The sequence below is a fragment of the Phalangium opilio genome, unplaced genomic scaffold, assembly GCF_054372755.1.
Source record: "Phalangium opilio isolate 3A_F unplaced genomic scaffold, DU_Popi_V2 ptg000009l_1, whole genome shotgun sequence".
Taxonomy (NCBI): domain Eukaryota; kingdom Metazoa; phylum Arthropoda; class Arachnida; order Opiliones; family Phalangiidae; genus Phalangium; species Phalangium opilio.
Window position 1 is genome coordinate 5,733,848 of NW_028324146.1, and position 19,105 is coordinate 5,752,952.

Below are 19,105 nucleotides of genomic sequence, written 5' to 3' on the forward strand. Positions count from 1 at the left end.
AATTCATGCAAATGCCAGGAGAAAATAGCACGCGAAATAGATCAGCATCGAGAATTATTGATTTTCTTAAGAAATCCTTTAACTTTCCCTTTGTTTGTTCATTATCTAATTATTTTTCCTCCACAGTCATTAATTTTCCTTTTTCTCATTTTATTAACTTTCCTTTAAAATTATTGACTTAGTTGTTTTTGCAACTGGTGAACTCGAATCTACAACACCGTCCAAAAACTAACAGCCAGTGACACCGCAATTTAGTCAATATATGGATCTTATTCTTTTAAATTATGAAATCATTTGAACCTAAACTAATACGATAAGAACAAAAATCTATGGAGTTCATAGGTTTGACCATTATAGCATGGAAATGGTTGAACAATGGGTGTCAAAGGTCATAGATTCTGGTTAAGCTACATTTACTGGTAAGCTCTATACAGACAAAAACCACGGAATAGTGAGATGAGCTAGAAACTTGCCCCTAGTCAATTCAGGGTACAACACGTGGCTGACCCTTAGTTGGCGACTAATAATAATCAATAAGTGTTCTGTTCCTGCAATCAACATTTTTCCCAGCAAGTCTATCAGCCTTTGATTAGCGCTCTTTTGTGGAAACTTCAAAAGTAACTGAGGGACTTTATTCGTAAATGTCAGTCATTGCGTGAACAGTGTAATGATGGTAATTGAATTCTGGCTTCTCAAATGGGAAGGTGACAATTTGTGTTTGAATCGTTGGGCGGATTTTTCTTTCAGAAAAACGAGATTACAGAAGAAGCAGTCACGACTCCCGAGTAGTCCTTGAACCATAATGTCATGGAAATTAATTTTCTTTAAAATTTACCGCGCGCTCTTTTAGAACTTTTATCATAAAGTTTGAAGAAAAAAACAGAAAAAAAAAATTATCAGTTGAAGATTATCCTTTAACCCGTAATTGCCTATTCAGGTGGATTCGGTCACGTGTCCTCTTTAGTAAAATTAAGTCTAGAATTAAGATTTTTAACTATTTTACATCACGAGAATTTTAATTTTCCGTGCATGTGAATAGTTAAAGGAACATTATCATTTCTTCCAATTTTAAAATATTGTTAATCGCATTTACCAATTATGTTTTTTAGCTAAATTGTGTTAAGATAGTTTCGGTCCTAGCAAGCGTTCTTGGTCCTAGAGATAGTCTTTAGTAAAAAAATTTAAACTACATATGCCTTTAATATTAAACTTTTATTTCAGATAAATTATTTTCGTTGATAGTGTTTATTTACGAAATTTTCTTTAATGATTTCCAAATATTATTGCGTTTAATTTGAAAACAGTTTGAGAAAAACATCTTTCAAAGGTAATTTTTTAAGTGTTTTGATCAAAATTAAATTTGTGATTTATTAACGATGTTCAATGCCAGAGGTCATTTACTAAAATCCTTGACTTCATATAAATATATTTAAAACTATTAAATTTAAATAAATACGTTAGTTAAACTATGTAATCTCTCGAACAAAATAAGAAAGTTAACGAATGATTACATTTTATAACAAAAAGTAACGTAGTCATCCCTGCTGGGGATCGAACCCAGGACCTTTGGATTAGAAGTCCAATATGCTATCCACTACACTACAGGGACTCTCTAGTCACCGCCGTTATGAAATTAGTTAATCAAAATCTCAAAATGCTCCTACCTGGCTTGTTAAGAATTTGTAAAAAGTATAACAAATAATTAACTTTAATCGAAAACTGTAATTAAATTTAAAAAATATAGTTTCCGAATTTATTGTGCGCTTCTGTCCAGCCATCTATCGTTGAAAAGAGAGAAATGGTAAAAGATTGTCGTCTGCAATTCATTCTGCAGAGTTGAGGACTTGAGGTTTCAGGTTTGACGAAGCACGAAACCCGAGTCATGTTGTATTGTTGCGTTTAATTAAACCTAAAATAATTAAGGAATCCTCTTAAATGTGCGCCTGTTATTGTTATTATCGACCGAATAATTACCGCCTTTTTCGAAATATTATTAAATTGGGCCAAATGGTAGTATTCCCCCTCCACGGATTTTTAAAAGTTTGTACTCATTTCGGATAGTAAATGAGGTGGGGAACACGATGCCGTCAAAATTTTTCACCGCAAATGATTTTTTTTTTTTTTTTAAAAAAGAAAAAAGGTAGCACATATTACTTATGGTTGTTTGTATATTTGATATTTGGGGCGCATACACTTGTTTAGATTATGTTTGGGATATTTTAGGTTCAGATTAGGTTAGGTTAGGTTCAGGTTAGGTTTGGTTAGGTTAGGTTTGGTTAGGTTAGGTTCAGGTTAGGTTAGGTTAGGTTAGGTTAGCTTAGGTTAGGTTAGGTACAGTTTCTATTAGATTTCTCCTTTTCCAAAATATTGCAATTTTCATTAAAAAAAAATTAAAAAAAAAAATTCAAAATCATTTGCGGTGGAAATTTTTAACGGCATCGTGTTCCTTACCTCATTTACTATCAGAAATGAGTACAAACTTTTAAAAATCCGTGGAGGGGGAATACTACTATTTTACCTTACCAAGTTAAATAAGTTCATAAGATATGTCCATAACTTTGTCACTCTTTACTGAGAGCATAAGATATGTCAATAACTTTGTCACTCTTTACTGAGAGCATAAGATATGTCCATAACTTTGTCACTCTTTACTGAGAGCATAAGATATGTCCATAACTTTGTCACTCTTTACTGAGAGCATAAGATATGTCCATAACTTTGTCACTCTTTACTGAGAGCATAAGATATGTCCATAGCTTTGTCACTCTTTACTGAAAGCATAAGATATGTCAATAACTTTCTCAATCTTTACTGAGAGCATAAGATATGTCCATAACCAGTCTGGGAAATAAGGATAATTTTTAAACTAGTCCTTGGGACCAGTGACCGCCTAGTCCCCGAAATAATTAACTGGTCTCCAGACTGGTCCCAGCCTTTGTTCTCCAATAGATTTGCAATTAATAAACTGGTCCTGAGGACCAGTAACACCCACTTCTTGAATTTAAAAACTAGTCCAACCAATTAATAAACTGGTTTTGGACCAGAGGAAGTGTGCTATTTCCCAGACTGTCCATAACTTTGTCACTCTTTACTGAGAGCTTGTCATGAATTGATGTAGGTTGAACTGTCATAGATTCTCGTAAAGAGGCGCACTTTTAGCCACTCGTGTTTGCACAACTTAGCCCAACATGACTTAGTACCAGGCTGGGAAATAAGGATATTTTTTAAACTAGTCCTTTGGACCAGTGACCCCCTAGTGTCTGAAATCATTTACTCGTCTCCGGACTGGTCCCAGCCTTTGCTCTCCAATAGATTTGCAATTAATAAACTGGTCCCGAGGACCAGTAACCCCCACTTCTTGAATTAAAAAACTAGTCCAAGCAATTAATAAACTGGTTTTGGACCAGAGGAAGTGTGCTATTTCCCAGCCTGCTTAGTACCTTAGAATTTAAAGTATTTAATTTGTAAAGAGTGTGGCTTACTCCTATAAGCAAGTCAAGCTTCTGGGCAACAAAGTTTGTGGAAATATCCTTTCGAGGAGACACTTGTTGTACACCCTACCCTATTGGTGCCAAGTTGGCACCAATAGGGTAGGGTGTACAACTGCCAACTTCCCCCATGTCTACCAAAACTGACTATAACCCCAGGTCGCCATATGTCACCACCCAAGTTAACCTCAGATTCTTCCCACATAAAACCTGAATAATCACATGCAGGGAGGGAGCCCAGCCAAAAATGAAATTTCTTATAGGAAAAATAGGAATTTTTTTCCGTAATTATAGGATTTTATAGGAGAAAAAAAGGCGTTTTTATAGGAAAATATAGTAGGACTATGGCTTAAACCACGTAGAAGAAACTTGAAAAATAACTAAAAATAGCTAAAGTTTGATAAATTTGATGCTAAACCATGGTCAAAGCAATACTGAAGGACCGGGCGATGGCAGAGCTTGGGCAGAGGGAGAAAGTTGAAAAAATCCCTGTTAATTCGCCTTCTAGCGGCAGATAATAGTGTGTTACCATGAACTTTGTAGTGACGTCACATGCTCTTATCTCTTACCTTATTTTCAGGCGACCATATTGGCAGTCGCGAGACGTCGTCAGCTTGGGCAATACAAATTCGGGACCCAATATTGACGTCACAGTTTTTCCCCCCTAGCTTCGTGGTAGCACACTATAGCAAATCGGACTGGGGGAATCAACGTTCTAAAGAGGGAAGCATCTAACGTTCTAGTTTGTCTAGATGGCGCTCGCTACCTTTTTCCGGGATTTGACTCCTATTTTTTATAATCCCCCCCGTTCCATTTTGGGGGAGAAAAGGGGGAAGTAAGCTTAACATTGGTTGTTTAGTCGCTTAGTATGGGGACTCTAGGGCTGCCATTGGACCTTCAGTATTGCTTTGTCTATGGCTAAACTATTCAAAAATTTGGACTAAGTCAAAAATAGGACCTTTTATGAAATTATCTATATCTATATAAATCTATAGTCCTGACTGACTGATAATCAACGCCCAGCCCAAACCGCTTGCCCTAGAAGGCTGAAAATTTGCAGGAACGTTACTCATAAGTAATAGGCGCGTACTAAGAAAGATTTTTCCAATCCGCCCCCATCTTAAAAATTGGCGTCAGAAATGTAAAAAATCTTCGCTATGCAACTAAGTTCGCGCGTTTCAACCGATTTCACAAATATTTAGTACACTGCTTTCCTTTAACCTATAGACGGGCTGAATGGTCTTTCGGATTCGATTTGTGGCCATCTTTTTAAATGGCGGCCAAAAACTTAAAAAACCCTTCTGTATGGAATAATGTCCGAGTGAAAAGAAATAAAAAAACGTCCCTAGGGGCTGACGGGCAACGCCGAGTGCCTTTGATCCTAGGGTGCTACAAAAATATGAGTCATCAGTAAAATCTACCCATTCTTTATAACATTTTGATGGAAGTTCTTATTACACGCGAGCGACGCCGCGGGTAACAGCTAGTAGGATTATATAAGACAGGTTCAAAAGGATGGTTATGGTTTTGCTGTTATATTCAAAATACTGAATAGGAATATTGAACTTGAACATTTAATTTTATTAATAAAGTTACAAAAATAAGGTATATAAAAATTAACTTTGGTACTTAAACAATTTTTGCTAATCTACTAAGCCACCATTTTCTGTAGCCTTTACAATAAATCCATAGTATTTTAACGAATCAGCTATCAGGGTTTCATCATTGTTAATGATATCAGGCACAGTTTCATCAAAAAACTCCGTATCAGAACAATGTCTCTTTAGAATCCTGGTCTGTGATAATTGGCATAAAATCTGACGAGAAAATTCTTCAGATTCAATAACTTTATAGTTTATCTCCCATTTATCGGGATTTGATCTGAAATACAAATTAAAATAGTTAAATTTTGACTACTTTAGGTTAAATAATAGAAATTAATTAACCTAATTAATGTTGGTAAAACGGCAAAGAGTTCTATTGGAACAATCAATTCATTTTTCTCCGAGAAGCCTCTTTGGGATGTTTCTTTCAACACTCGACTATAACAATTAAAACTTATTAATTAATTAATATGTCTTAATGAACATTTCTAACTTTATACCTGGTTAATGTATTAAGATATATAAACTCCACAGCCAAGCTATATTGACAAAAAACGATAAAATCCAAAGTGTAATGAATCTTCAACAAGGAATTAACCGATTCTTTCAAACCATTTGATAATGGCTGAAAATAGGTATAAAGCACATCTAGCGTTGCTAAACCTAAAATTAATGAATTAATTGTAAAGTTATGATTAATTTATTTAATAATTAATTAAATTGAGTATCTTTATTCTTTACAGGTTCAATTAAAGGGAACTCAAATTGGGTGGCAGACCTCTGTAATGCAAAATATTTCAGTGAGAATATTCTGTTTCATATTGTCTGCTGCCCAATTTAGTGTTACTTTAAAGGGAGCAGAAACAAATAGCAATTTGGGAAGAGGTGGAGACGAATTGTCTCCATTTATACTCCCTCTGACGAAAGCATACACTATAGCACTAAGCAGGCTTAACTAATGGCAAATTCCCATAACAGGGATGAGAGAAAAGTCGCAGATTCAAGCTTCCTACTTCTTTAACTACTCTATATTGGAAGTGTTGAAGTTACCTAAAAATGCAGCGCAATAATCCTTCCATAGTTTTTCAACCCCGATTTCAATCAGTAACTTGAGCGCAGAAACACCACCTATATCCAAAGGATCAATGTCAGATCCTTCTTCCGTTTTTTTAATCCAAATTGCGAGCTTGGTTGGATTATTATGAAAAACCTTTAACAAAGAAAGGATATGGCCCTAAATCATTAATGTTTAAAGCAGTTCCAAAAAGGGTGGTAGCTAGGCCATTTTGAGTTGAAAATTTTCTATGACATTTTACAATAGAATAAGGGACATCCTTTTAATGTAAGTAAAAAAACTGAAAGACAACATTAATTTAATTAAGGGGTCATCCCTAAAACCCTAATTATAACTTGTTTAGGGTGTCCCTTAATTGCAAAATGTCATAGAACATTCATGGACAAAGCAATACTGTATTGCTTAGTCCATGGAACATTTTAGACTCAAAATTGCAACGACCTACCGCCCCCTCTATATTTTTTGACTGCATTATAAGAAAAATTACCAAAGCCCTCCTCAAACACTTGCACAAAACAAAAACATTTTGTATGCAAATTTTTCAGTGGTGTGCGAGTACTCGTTAAGTTCGAGTACTTGGTTCGAGTAGCTTTTTAACATCTTAAATACTCGACAAATACTCGAATGAGTCGAATCCGAGGCTTATAACTATAGCAGACGATGAGCTCATGAGCATTTATTTTGAAATTCACCTGTTCAATGTTTAATTGATCACTAACAATCTTTTTGAACTAGTTAGATATTAGATAGTTGAACATCTTCGTTATTTTCTAGAAATTTAGAAAATTACTACTCGACAAGTCAATATTTGAGACTCGATAATTACTCGAAAGAACCAAAATTTGACCTATCTAAATACTCGATACTCGAAAGAATTTTTGATACTCGGCTCGATACTCGATAAGAAATTAGTCTTGATACTCGGACTCGGCTCGAAACCGAAAAAACGGGACTCGCACACCACTGAAATTTTTGTTGAGTGAGGGCTATCATGTTTAACCCATAATGCTGCCAATTAGATAATAAATACTCAAATTACATGAGGATTTAATTCTCCCCTGGAAACAGAATCACAAACTAATCTCAGGGATTCTTCCAAGTCATTTAGTGATTGGCAGGCTACCAAAAATATATTTGATTCAGTAATAATTTGCCTTTAAGCAAAAGCGCAGGTCACGTGGTTCTCTTACAAGTTGAGTTCTTAAGGAAAGTCAACTTGTAGGGGAACCACGTGACAAGAGCTTTGCTGTAATTTAAAGCGCTATTATTTACACTGAAGCGTGGACCAAAGATGGGTTGTGAAATCTCCTCGAGGTTTATTGGCAATGAAAATTCTTTCAAAGCAGTAGGCATTGGATTCTTTTGTTTCACTGGGCGCAATATCTTCCTTTTTGACTGGCCCACGCGCCTGTCCTTCCCGAGTTCCTACAAAATAAAAATGAAATTCATATCACCCAATTGAGATTGTCAAAGATATAGTTATACCTTTAATTAGATCTTTAACTTTCTGCACCACGTTTAATTCTGTAGTTTCATTTCCTTTTCCATCTTCGAGCCAAACCATTTCTCCAGTCTCTATCGCGCTTACAGCATTCCGCAACAGAGTTAGTTCTTTGAAAAGGGTTTGGAATGGACCGCCAGTTTCTTCTACAGCTAATTTTACCCTCTAATTAAGTAATAATAATGGATTGTGATGGAACAGTTTTTCATAAAGATAAACTTGTGCAGAAAAATACACCACTCCATAAATTACTTAAAGAGAAACCAACACACAAGCGGGAAGCGGCCTTCTTAGGTTATTTCTCAACGCCAGACAAAGCCCGAGTTCACTACACGCTGCCTTAGGCTGTGCTTCTTGGCGCAAGGAAAATAATGCAAGGTGCATGGTCCCACCCCCTTTGGGTTTTTTCTTCTCTTTTGGCATTAATGGAATTGTCTTTGTAACATTGGCTCCTGTAGCAGGGTTCATACAAAATCTGGAAAATCCATTTCCCTGATATTTCCAGGTTTTTTCATAGGTTTTTATCTGATATTTCCAGGTGTAAGAGCCCCTAATTTTATAGAGTATGCTAATAACACTACAAACATGGCCTTGAGAGGAGTCAGAGCCTCAGAGGGAACGCGAGTACCGCTGGAGCCATATCTATGGCTGGAAATTATTATTATTAAATTATACGAAAATTAAATTATTTTTCTTTCGGCGACCTCGATCAAAAATAAACTGAGTTGGGCGAAAAGTACACTATCCTCGTAAATTTCCTTGATTTCCCTGACATTAACTATTTATTTGAAATTTCCCTGATTTTTCCCTGACGTTTGACGCAAAAATCAATTTCCCTGATATTTCCCGGTTTGTATGAACCCTGTGTAGTACCCCTAAAATTCTGGTTGATCTTCTAATTTTACCTTGCCAAAGGTAGGAGCCAATCAGAACTAGTCTTTGAGGGCGGAGCTAAAACTAGGATTTGCTAAGCTTAGAGGGTCAGTCAAATCCACCCCTCGAATCTGGGAGCATCTAGTGGCATTTTTTTTAAACTAAACCACAACCGAGACTTGCTTTGCAGGGGATCCTTAAAGGGGCTAACCGGCGCTGTTGGGGTGAAGTCCGCCCTTAGTTTAGGGGGAAAACACCCAGCTCTTTGGCCATAAGGAATGGCGCCACCGTCGCGGTGGGCGGGTGAGAAATATGCTAACCAACAGTTTGACCCCCCCTTCACCCCAACAGCTCCGGCCAGCCCCTCTAACTTACCAAATTGCACACTGCTTCTCTAGAAGGAATGCACAATAATTCTTCAGGTTTTTCCCAAAAACATTCAACCATAATACTACTAGGACCATTTGTGAAATTGTACGACGAAAATACGCTCTCCAATATCTAGACAAAATAAATCAACTTTAAACCAATTAATATAATTTTCTATACAAATATAAAACCTAAAATTAATCACTTTTGAATCAGGATTAGGGTATAAGCAATTCTTGTCACTTGTCAATTGATCTAGACTGGGTAGTCCTTTCGCAGTTGTACCTATCATTATCGTACCTCTTTTAGTACCGTACAAATATTTTGAATTTGAACATAATTAATTAACCTTCGATAAGTTCTACCGTGAACGGTTTCAAATCTCCTTTGTCCGTAAAACCACATCCAATCATATACGTACGATTACGGTCTTTAGTGTCACAAAGTATGCAAAAAGGTAGGCCTATAGATTCCTCATATTTGTTTTCCACGATAATGGAGGATATGGCATTCAGAATAATCCTCGCATCCGAAATTGACAAAGGTTTGCGTTTGATTTCCGAAGATTGACTGATCCGCTTAGAAATGCTTTGAGTACAATTAGTCTTAAAAGATGACTTAATATCTGACAGATTGAAAGGGCATTCTAATGGTTGACCCATCAGATCCATTTCAGATTCCTCTAAAGAATCCTTGTTGTTGAAAAAACCATCAGTTTCATCAAGTGGAGTTGAACATATTTTATCTTGGTATATAGAAACAAGCAAAACATTCGATGAAGGGAAGATTTTTCTGACAAAATCAAATGTCATTGAATCCAGACGTTCTACGGAAACATTCTGAAAGAGAAATAATTTTGCAGACTTAATTGACAGAAAATAATTTGTCATCTTTCTTCATCAGGGTTCATTCAACTTTTGGAAAACAAATTTCCCTGAGATTTCCAGGTTTTTGCCCACATACTTCCCTGAATTTTTCAGAGTTACGAGCCTCCAAAGTTTAGTGTAACATACGCTATTCCTATGGAGGGGGTTGTTTGTTTACGTTTTGCTTCATTACTCGGCCCCTGTTTGTCGTAGCTCTAAGTTTTATGTATGGTTGGATGGGGGACAAATTGGACTATAACATACTCAAAGGACATCCCCGTATCTCTAGTAGAACCAGAATTATGAGTCTCCAAAGTATAGTGTAATGTTAATCCTATGGAGGGGGGTATGTTTACCAACATTTTGCTTAATTACTCGGCCCCTGTTTGTCGTAGCCCTAAGTTTTAAGTATGGTTGGACGGGGGACAAATTGGACTATAACATACTCAAAGGACATCCCCGTATCTCTAGTAGAACCAGAGTTATGAGTCTCCAAAGTATAGTGTAATGTTAATCCTATGGAGGGGGGTATGTTTACGAACATTTTGCTTAATTACTCGGCCCCTGTTTGTCGTAGCCCTAAGTTTTAAGTATGGTTGGACGGGAGACAAATTGGACTATAACATACTCAAAGGACATCCCCGTATCTCTAATATAACCAGAGTTATGAGTCTCCAAAGTATAGTGTAATGTTAATCCTATGGAGAGTATGTTTACGAACATTTTGCTTAATTACTCGGCCCCTGTTTGACGCAAATTTCCCTGATTTCCCTGAATTTTACTAGAAATTCGTAGTTTCCCTGAATTTTCCCTGAGGTTTTTGTCAACTATTTATTTCCCTGATTTTTCCATGTTTTCCCGGTTTTCCAGGTTTGTATGAACCATGTAGACTTTTCCAATATAAGGGTCAATGATATTGGAAAAGATTATTGGGTCAAGTTGCTGTGTTCCACATTCCAGATTTACCTTCAGTGTGGTCAGAAACGTTGGGTTTGAATCACTGTACCACTCAAGTTTCCTGAAATGAATTTTATAACTAAAGAGATAGTTGATAATGTAATGAATCATGGATGGTACCTTTGAAGGCTTTTTAAAGAAGCCAACTCTTTATGCTTTAACGTGTTTTGATCAGTTTGAATTTTCATGATGATTGTAGAACTAAAGTTCCCAAACGATCGAGGCAGATTTCTTTATGTTTATGAATGAATTAAACTATTTAAAATCCTTGTAATCAGTAAAACTGTTTCAGCTTTGATTGATGGAAAAAGATGTGGCCACTCACTGCCTGGACATTCAGCATAAAACTTCAAACTAGCACGGTCAGCCCAGTCGAGTATTCTTCTATTCGACGACTGCCGAGTGCAGACAGTTGACTTGAAAAAGCGCGGGAATCTTCGAAACCAGAGCAGGTACGGAAATAAGCAAATAGACCGTTTTAAGTTTTTATAAATCCCTGACTATAGCCAGCAGTCTGGGAAATAAGGATATTTTTCAAACTAGTCCTTAGGACCAGTGACCCCCCTAGTGTCCTAAGTAATAAACTGGTCTCCGGAGTGGTCCCAGCCTTTGTTCTCCTATAGATTTGCAATTAATAAACTGGTCCCGAGGACCAGTAACCCCCCACTTTTTGAATTAAAAACTAGTCCAAGCAATTAATAAACTGGTTTTGGACCAGAGGAAGTGTGCTATTTCCCAGCCTGATAGCCAGTAGCGACTACCTCCTATATAAGTATATAGATAGTTTTCGCACATGGCGGATTCATACCATTTACACCAGGAGGCCGGGCTATCTGGCGGACAAAAACCCGTCTGCTTTTGTCCTCCAGGTAGCCCGGCTTCCTGGTGTAAATGGTATGAATCCTCCATGTGTGAAAACTATCTATACTTATATAGGAGGTAGTGCTATAGCCCACTCGATCACGCACTCGGCAATCGGCCAAAAAGTGCGACTTTTGGATTAACGGCAGGAAGTTCGAAGGAACCCACAATTAACATTAAATTGTATGGGAGGAGGTAGGTTTTTTGGCCAGATCCTTGTCCTATACATCCAAATGACCTGAAATTTTAATGAGACGTGTGTTTTGACGTATTTTATTATTCTAAAAAGGCTTAAAGCTTTTAGAGTTGATATTTTGTTTTATAGATAGTTTTCACACATGGAGGATTCATACCATTTACAACGGAGACCGGGCTATCTGGCGGACAAAAACCCGTCTGCTTTTGTCTTCCAGATAGCCCGGCTTCCTGGTGTAAATGGTATGAATCCTCCATGTGTGAAAGCTATCTATGAGAATTTTCCAAAGTACTCTTGAGGTTTAGTTTTGTACCGGTTAGTTTTACTTCAAGAAACTATGGAACGCTTTTACAGTAATGTTTGAAGCTAGCGCACATCTCGGGGAAACTAACCTTAGTATAGACCATGAAATAAACTACACAAGTTGGCCCGTCGCGCGAGGCCGAAAAGGTTTTTTTCCTAAAGGGGCTGCAAGAGGGGTGAAACTTGTTACGATGCTGGTGCTATCTAGAGAGTAAAATAACATTTTTATTGGGAACATAGGCTAACAATCGTCTGCTTCATCAATTTAGAATGTTTAGGCTTAGCGTCTTTTCAAGTAGTTATTATAAATTAAACTTCATACTATCAGTGACCGGTCTAATTTATTTAATAAAATATCAAAATGAGTGTGAAAGGTGGTTCACGATGTTGTGTCAAGCTCTAAACATATAAGCAAAGCACTAGTTAGTATATACATTACTAAGCCTTGGCCCATTCAAAATATAAATCCCAAGAATGGTATAGATTCTTTAGTCTGTATAGTGCTTGAAGTTTTACAATTGAAAATAATCTTAAATTTACTCTCCACGGACTCGTCTTACCAAATACAGAATTTTTATTTTGAAATGGGACTATTAAAACTATATCCTTACCTTACAACTCCGTCCATTTTACTTCAGTCTTTCTGACTTAAAAAAATATACCGCTCGCGCATGCGCAAGGGGGCATATGAAAAAAACCTTATTTCCCAGCATGCAATAGACCATGAAATAAAGCCCTTCAAAATTTTCAACGGTCAAAGCTAGTACTTTGTTCATTACTATTTTTATTTTACTAATTTTCAAACTAAGAACAGGAATAATTAGGCCAAAAACAAACAAAGATTTTGGAACATATTACACTTTTAATTTCAGAACTTTTATTTATAACGTAAAATTGGGTCCCCTGTAAAATTAATTAACCTTCATAGGAAATAGTTTAATTATTATGATTTCAGGTTTCGACCTATTAGACAAACATGTTTATAGGGTGGTTTTTCCAGCTGTAGGAATCCATAAACTCCGGTACCACTTTTTAAAGGGGGAGAAAAGTGTTTTGGGCTGTTTAGAAGACATTAGTAAATTATAATTAACTGAATTATTAATTATATTAGAAAATAGAAGCAATAAAATTGAAACGCACGCTCCCGCCATATTTTGAAGTCTGCCTAACTTCAGCAGCGCCATCTAGCGGTCCATGTTTGCAACCAATAAGCCTATTCATTCTGGGTTATTTTTGTGGCGTTTTTGTGAAAATTGGTCGCTGCGATTTTCTGTGCGATCTTTGCTGGTAAATATTTTGATTTTATTTATATTTTAAGGGTTAATTTGGATGAAATACCAAAGTTTTATCGCAACCGATTGGAAACTAAGCGTCGCAAGTGGAAAATTTATGCTTAACCGTGCCAAATACGTTTGTTAATTACGACTAAGGCTTAGTATCCTATGTCTTTTGGAGCCTCGTTGGCAACACTACGACCAATGCTTAATATCCTGGTAGTGGTGGCTACTGGCTACAGAGACCTTTCCAGGTAAATATTTTATTTATATATTAAGGGTTAATTTAGATTAAATACCAAAGTTTCATCACAACCGAATGGAAATGATGCGTTACCCCCATTCCGCTATCGATATTAAGTATCTAGACAATATCCAGGGTTGTCTCTCCCGAATCCCAACTAGACTCCGACACCTACCAAGGAAAGTTTCTATTCTTGGTTGGTCTTCCCTAACAACGCGTCGCAATTGACCTTTTAAGCTTGTTCAAAATCTTAAAACTCCCCTAATCAAACTTATTTTTCTGATGGCCCCTCTATCGCTCCCACAAAGGGTCTTAGTAGAACATTATTCCACCGATATGCACGTAAAAACCAGCTTAAGCACTCCTTTTTTCGTAGATCGGTTCCCATTTGGAATTCACTTCCTCCTGAGATTGTATCATTAACATCTATTGCCCAATTTAAGGCGGTACTGAAACAGTACCTCAAACTATAATGCCCCGCCGTATGTGCCTCTATGTTCTTCGGAGCTGTAAGGTTTTCTCATAAACCCTAGCGCAAGGCTTGTTGAGTTCCCATCCAACCATACTAAAATCTTGGGAAAGTGTTCACTAACATACATAGGAATAGCAATGCACCCAACTTTGAAGGCTCATTTCTCTGCTTCTTCTAGAGATTGGGAGATGCCCTTTGAGTATGTTATAGTCCTATTTGCCCCCCCCCATCCAACCATACTCAGGACTTGGGATTAAGACAAACAGGGGCGAGTAATTAAGTAAAATATTCACAAACATACCCCCTCCATAGGAATAGCATTACACCCAACATTGGAGGCTCATAACTCTGGTTCTACTAGAGATTGGGAGATGCCCTTTGAGTATGTTATAGTCCTATTTGCCCCCCATCCAACAATACTTAGGACTTGGGATTAAGACAAACACGAGCCGAATAATTAAGTAAAACGATCTCAAACATACCCCCCTCCATAGGAATAGCATTAAACCCAACTTTGGAGGCTCATAACTCTGGTTCTACTAGAGATAGGGAGATGCCCTTTGAGTATGTTTTAGTCTGGGACGGATTAGAGGGGGGCGAGGGGGTACTGTCCCACGGGCGCAACGCTTGTTGGAGGCACATTGAGTTAAACATTTGCTGTTCCTTTTTCTTCGACTTAAGGGGGCGCGCATTATCTCGGCCCCCGGGTGCATAATTGCTTAATCCGGCAAAACTATTTAGACAGCGTGTGAAAGGGAATTAGTGCAATAATTAAATCTTGTTAAAAGTAATTATATCAATATTAACAGGACAATAGCCCCTTCCAAAAAGTTTGACTGCCTTGTGCATCTTGTTGTTTAAGTTCTTCGCGCATGCGCACTTGGAGCTAAAAAACGTCATATCTAGGTTGTGAACTAGGCTATGCGGGGAAACTACCTCCTGTTTGTAGGAAGAACTGAACTGAGTCAGACTAAGAACATTTTTTCAAAACTTTTTGGAAGGGGCTATTCCATTCTTAATTCAGATCTACACTTTGATTTTATCCGTTGAAAGGGAATCTCATTACGAAAACTATTTAGACATTGTGTGAGACATTTAGGCAATTATTAGGGTATTTAGTTTATTATTTATTATTCTATTTATTGTTAGAAGGGAAGTGGTTTTGTGGCCTTTTCTTTTTAGGGATTTTTCTTTTCGCCAGGTCATAAATAAAATCTTAATTATGGAATAGGTGAACACTGGTCCTAGCCCTCCCTTTTAAGAATAATGAACGCGTAATCAGGATTTCAATTGTGAGATTCCCTTTGCGGTATTAATGTATCTAGTTTATGATTTTAATTATAAATATTTTTACGGGAAAAGCGTTTGGCAACTCGTTGAGGGAGTTCTGTAGGATCTAAATAAATTTATGATTTATATTTAAGGTAGAAGGTTGCTTATACGCTTTGCCCTTTAAAAGTAAACACGATTTTTAGCGGGTTTAAATCAAGGCTTACTTCCCCATACTAAGGTATTTAGTTTAATGTTACGCATTTATGTCAAATAATAGTAATTTGTCTTATGCCCGAACATTTTTACGTTACATCATGCAAGAATATTCAAGTGGATTTTCATATTAAGGTAATTTATTTTGAAGCTATGCATGTGCTATTTTCTCCAAATAATAATAAGAATTTCTCTTGCCCAGGAACATTCTCTCGAGGACTTGTATCATCGAGTGGAGGACTTCAATCATCAAGTGGACTTTCATTGGAAATCCCATGCTAAGGGCGAAGTTTCCTGGTTTTGGGGGCTCCACAGCGGGCTTTAGTTTAAATTTAATAATTCCCGAGTAGAACAGGGACTTGTTAAATTTAAATTGGGCTCGCAAGGCTTACGTGGGGGGTGGTTGAAGGCTTACGTGGGGGGTGGTTGAGTAAGTATAGCTTAAAGTTTCGATACTGGGGAAGGAACAAAAAAAAAACAATCGATTTACTTATAATCATTTTTTTGACCTTTTCTGCATGGTTTTTTGCAAATTTTTCATAAAATTTGAGTTTTTTTTAAAAATATTTTTTATTAAGTAAAAAGCTTAAAAGGGGGGGTCAAAAAAATCATTCTAAGTCCAGAGGCAAAAAAATTGAAAACAAGTTTAGTATGTAAAAAATTCAAGAAAAGAAAGAACGAGGTTTAAGGCAAAATTTATTCAATAAAAAACAAAAAACCAAATAGTTACAAAAATTTCGAACAAAAAAAAAATATAGAGTTTTGCAAGTTAAAGTTTGAACGCAAAAAATAAGTAGTTACAAATAAAATTTGCAAGCAAAAAATTAAGTTCAGTGGTTACATGAAAAATTTGCTAGTGAAAAAGATGTATTTTGTGTCTTCTAGTTTCGATGATTTCCTCCATATCTTTAAGTTAGCGCTGAGAGAAAGAGCAAGTCCATAAGACATCATATAACGTGAATCCAACGAAGCATGTTATCAGGAATGGTACATAGCAAGGCCAGAACAGCGGAAGTCATCGGGAATGATACGTCTCGGAACGACAAGCAACCGAAAAATCCAAGAATATCAGCCGCATCTATAAATTAAAACATATTAATAACACATCTTAAACTATTGCCTATTTTTGGGCAGAACGAAATAATTTTAGATTTTAAATAGTTTAAGAAAAACGGGTCCGTAATTTATTTCAAAATTATTCCCACAGACAGACCCCGTAAATAACTAGGGTTAAATGGGACAAGGCTTAAACTTAGGCTTAGGGCAACCTCTTCTCTTAAAATTATCTCAGCAGGATTTGATTTCTGAAAATCTGTCGCGTTAACTCTAACCTCGTGTCTTAAAATGTTCTCTGCGGGACTTGATTTTCGAAAATCTGTTGCTTTCTCTCTAAATTTATTAATAATAGCCCCTAAACTAATTTTAGGAAAACCTGCTATTTATTTACTTTAAAACTATTCCCACAGACAGAATCCGTAAATAACTAGAGTTTAAATGTGACAAGGCTTAATTAGGCTTAGGGAAACGGTCCTCGTGTTCGGCGGGACTTGATTTCCGAAAATCTGTCGCGATATCTCTAAATATATTAATAATAGCTCCTAAACTAATTTTAGTTAAACCTGCTATTTATGTATTTTAAAACTATTCCCACAGATATACCCCGTAAATAACTAGAGTTTAAATGTGACAAGGCTTAATTAGGCTTAGGGCAACGGTCCTCGTGTTCGGCGGGACTTGATTTCCGAAAATCTGTCTTGATATCTCTAAATTAATTACGTACCCCGTTTAATATCTTTAAATAATAGCCCCTAAACTAAAGTTGAAGAGCTTCGGATTCAGCTTGCTTCCTCGGGAAAAACGATCAGCGAAATGGCGGATCTATCAAGCATCGACCTCAATAGCTCACGATCAGTTGAGAGAGAAAGGTATTTCCGAGCGACCTTCTTCGACCGCTTCTAGGCAGCGAATGAACCGGCTGACCCGTAACTTTCAACTAAGTAAATTTCCTACGTTGAAGAGCTTCGAATTCAGCTTGCGTCCTCGGCAAAAACGATCAGCGAAATGGCGGAACGATCGCGATCAGCGTAGCAGGAAAGATTTTTCCAAGCGACCTCCTTCGACGGCTTCCAAGCAGCGAATGAGCCGGCTCACCTTTGCCTGCAATTTACAACTAAGAAAATTTCCTGCGTCGGGGGGGCGCTAAAAGCTCCTATGCGCGGACTCGGGTGCGCCATATCCCGGGCACGAAATCCAAATAGCTGAACACTGCTAGGCCTATATGAATGAACGGTAGGCCTAAATGAATGAACGCTAGGCCTAACTGAATGGACAATCATTACCTATTACCATCGAGGGGTCGGACTTCGGCCAAAATCCCGTACACTTACCCTGAAATAACTTTGAAAATTCTAAAATTCCGTTTAAAATCCTAAAATCCCACTGAAGATCCTAAAATCCCTTTGGAAATTCTAAAATCTCAAAATCCAAGTCAAAATCCTAAAATCCAAATGAAAATCCTAAAATCCAAGTTAAAATCCGAAAATCCAAGTTAAAATCCGAAAATCCAAGTTAAAATCCGAAAATCCAAATGAAAATCCTAAAATCCAAGTTAAAATCCTAAAATCCGAATGAAAATTCTAAAATCCCTTTCAAAGTAAAAAAACTTCAAAATCACGAATCAACGGACACTGCATCCCCACCACTAATTGTGAACGTGACCTCGGGGTCCTAATTGATCCCCTCCTCAAATCTACTGCACACTCTAACAAGGTTGCCAAGCGACTCCGTAGCCTGACTGGTCTAATTCGCCGCAATTTACACTTTCGGTCTCCCAAATTGGTCGCAACCCTGTATAACTCCCTCGCGCTCCCCATAATTGACTATTGTTCCCCTATTTGGATGCCTCAAACCTCCACTGACCTACAGGTCTTACAGAAAGCTCAAAACGCCTTCACCAAACTCACTAGTAATGTTTGTAAAAAGCCAGCCCCTACCCGCCTGTCCCTTCTCGCCATTGACCCTGTCTCCACGCGACACCGTATTAATAATCTCTGTTTAGTTCACGATTTCTTCCACCTTAAACTTGATTTGGATTTCTCTGTCTTTTTCACCCGCCATTCCGATTCGCGTACCCGAGGCCACTCCAAAAAGTTAGTTAAGCCTAGAGCCCGTACTTCCTTCCGCCAATCCCATTTCACGTGCACAGTCATAAACGATTGGAATTCTTTGCCAGATGACATTGTTACCCTGACCAATAAAGCCACTTTCCGGCGCAAACTCTCGAACCATTTTCGCTCTTTCCTCGACTAGTTCAATTTTTACTTTTTTTTATTTTTTTTGTTCTGATTATTCCCTCATACTAATGTTTATTCCATTCCCTTATGTTCCTATAATTTTTGTATTGTTAGTCTACTTAATCTCATTCATTATACTACACTGTTTCTTAGCCCTATATTCATTAATTAACTTGTTTTTTGCATCTCACTTTGTATCCGATGTTCGTACATAAGCCACTCTGCTGGCTTCACGAACAGTGTT

General features: G+C 37.2%; 2 protein-coding genes, 2 long non-coding RNA genes and 1 other non-coding gene across 7 annotated transcripts; 2 read left to right on the plus strand and 3 right to left on the minus strand.

Moving 5' to 3' along the window:
- Positions 1-1,536: 1,536 nt before the first annotated feature.
- Positions 1,537-1,609, minus strand: TRNAR-UCU (transfer RNA arginine (anticodon UCU)). The gene has a single exon. It is a non-coding gene; the product is annotated as a tRNA-Arg (tRNA).
- Positions 1,610-5,048: 3,439 nt separating this feature from the next.
- Positions 5,049-11,187, minus strand: LOC149713540 (protein zwilch homolog). 3 transcript variants are annotated; one of them, XM_089849017.1, is made up of 13 exons: positions 11,059-11,187; positions 10,854-10,988; positions 10,743-10,812; positions 9,260-9,749; positions 9,116-9,195; positions 8,917-9,042; positions 7,653-7,833; positions 7,440-7,592; positions 7,207-7,286; positions 6,143-6,302; positions 5,593-5,755; positions 5,435-5,530; positions 5,049-5,369 (listed from the first exon to the last, which is right to left on the minus strand). In XM_089849017.1, exons 2-13 carry the CDS (start codon positions 10,919-10,921, stop codon positions 5,132-5,134), a joined length of 1,905 nt encoding a protein of 634 aa, XP_089705143.1. In that variant the 5' UTR covers positions 10,922-10,988; positions 11,059-11,187; the 3' UTR covers positions 5,049-5,131. The 3 variants fall into 3 exon arrangements, with proteins under 3 accessions (XP_089705143.1, XP_089705142.1, XP_089705144.1); XM_089849016.1 differs by having other exon boundaries at positions 10,854-11,099; XM_089849018.1 differs by having other exon boundaries at positions 10,743-10,794; positions 10,854-11,096.
- LOC149713541 (uncharacterized) lies at positions 11,083-12,783 on the minus strand. Its single transcript, XR_016371399.1, has 3 exons — positions 12,705-12,783; positions 11,702-11,832; positions 11,083-11,168 (listed from the first exon to the last, which is right to left on the minus strand). It is a non-coding gene; the product is annotated as an uncharacterized LOC149713541 (long non-coding RNA).
- Positions 11,734-15,960, plus strand: LOC149713542 (uncharacterized). The gene is made up of 4 exons (XR_016371398.1): positions 11,734-11,789; positions 13,412-13,621; positions 15,677-15,703; positions 15,771-15,960. It is a non-coding gene; the product is annotated as an uncharacterized LOC149713542 (long non-coding RNA).
- Positions 15,961-18,466: 2,506 nt separating this feature from the next.
- On the plus strand, positions 18,467-18,877 carry LOC149713543 (uncharacterized). The gene has a single exon (XM_089849551.1). It carries the CDS (start codon positions 18,467-18,469, stop codon positions 18,875-18,877), a length of 411 nt encoding a protein of 136 aa, XP_089705677.1.
- Positions 18,878-19,105: the final 228 nt, after the last annotated feature.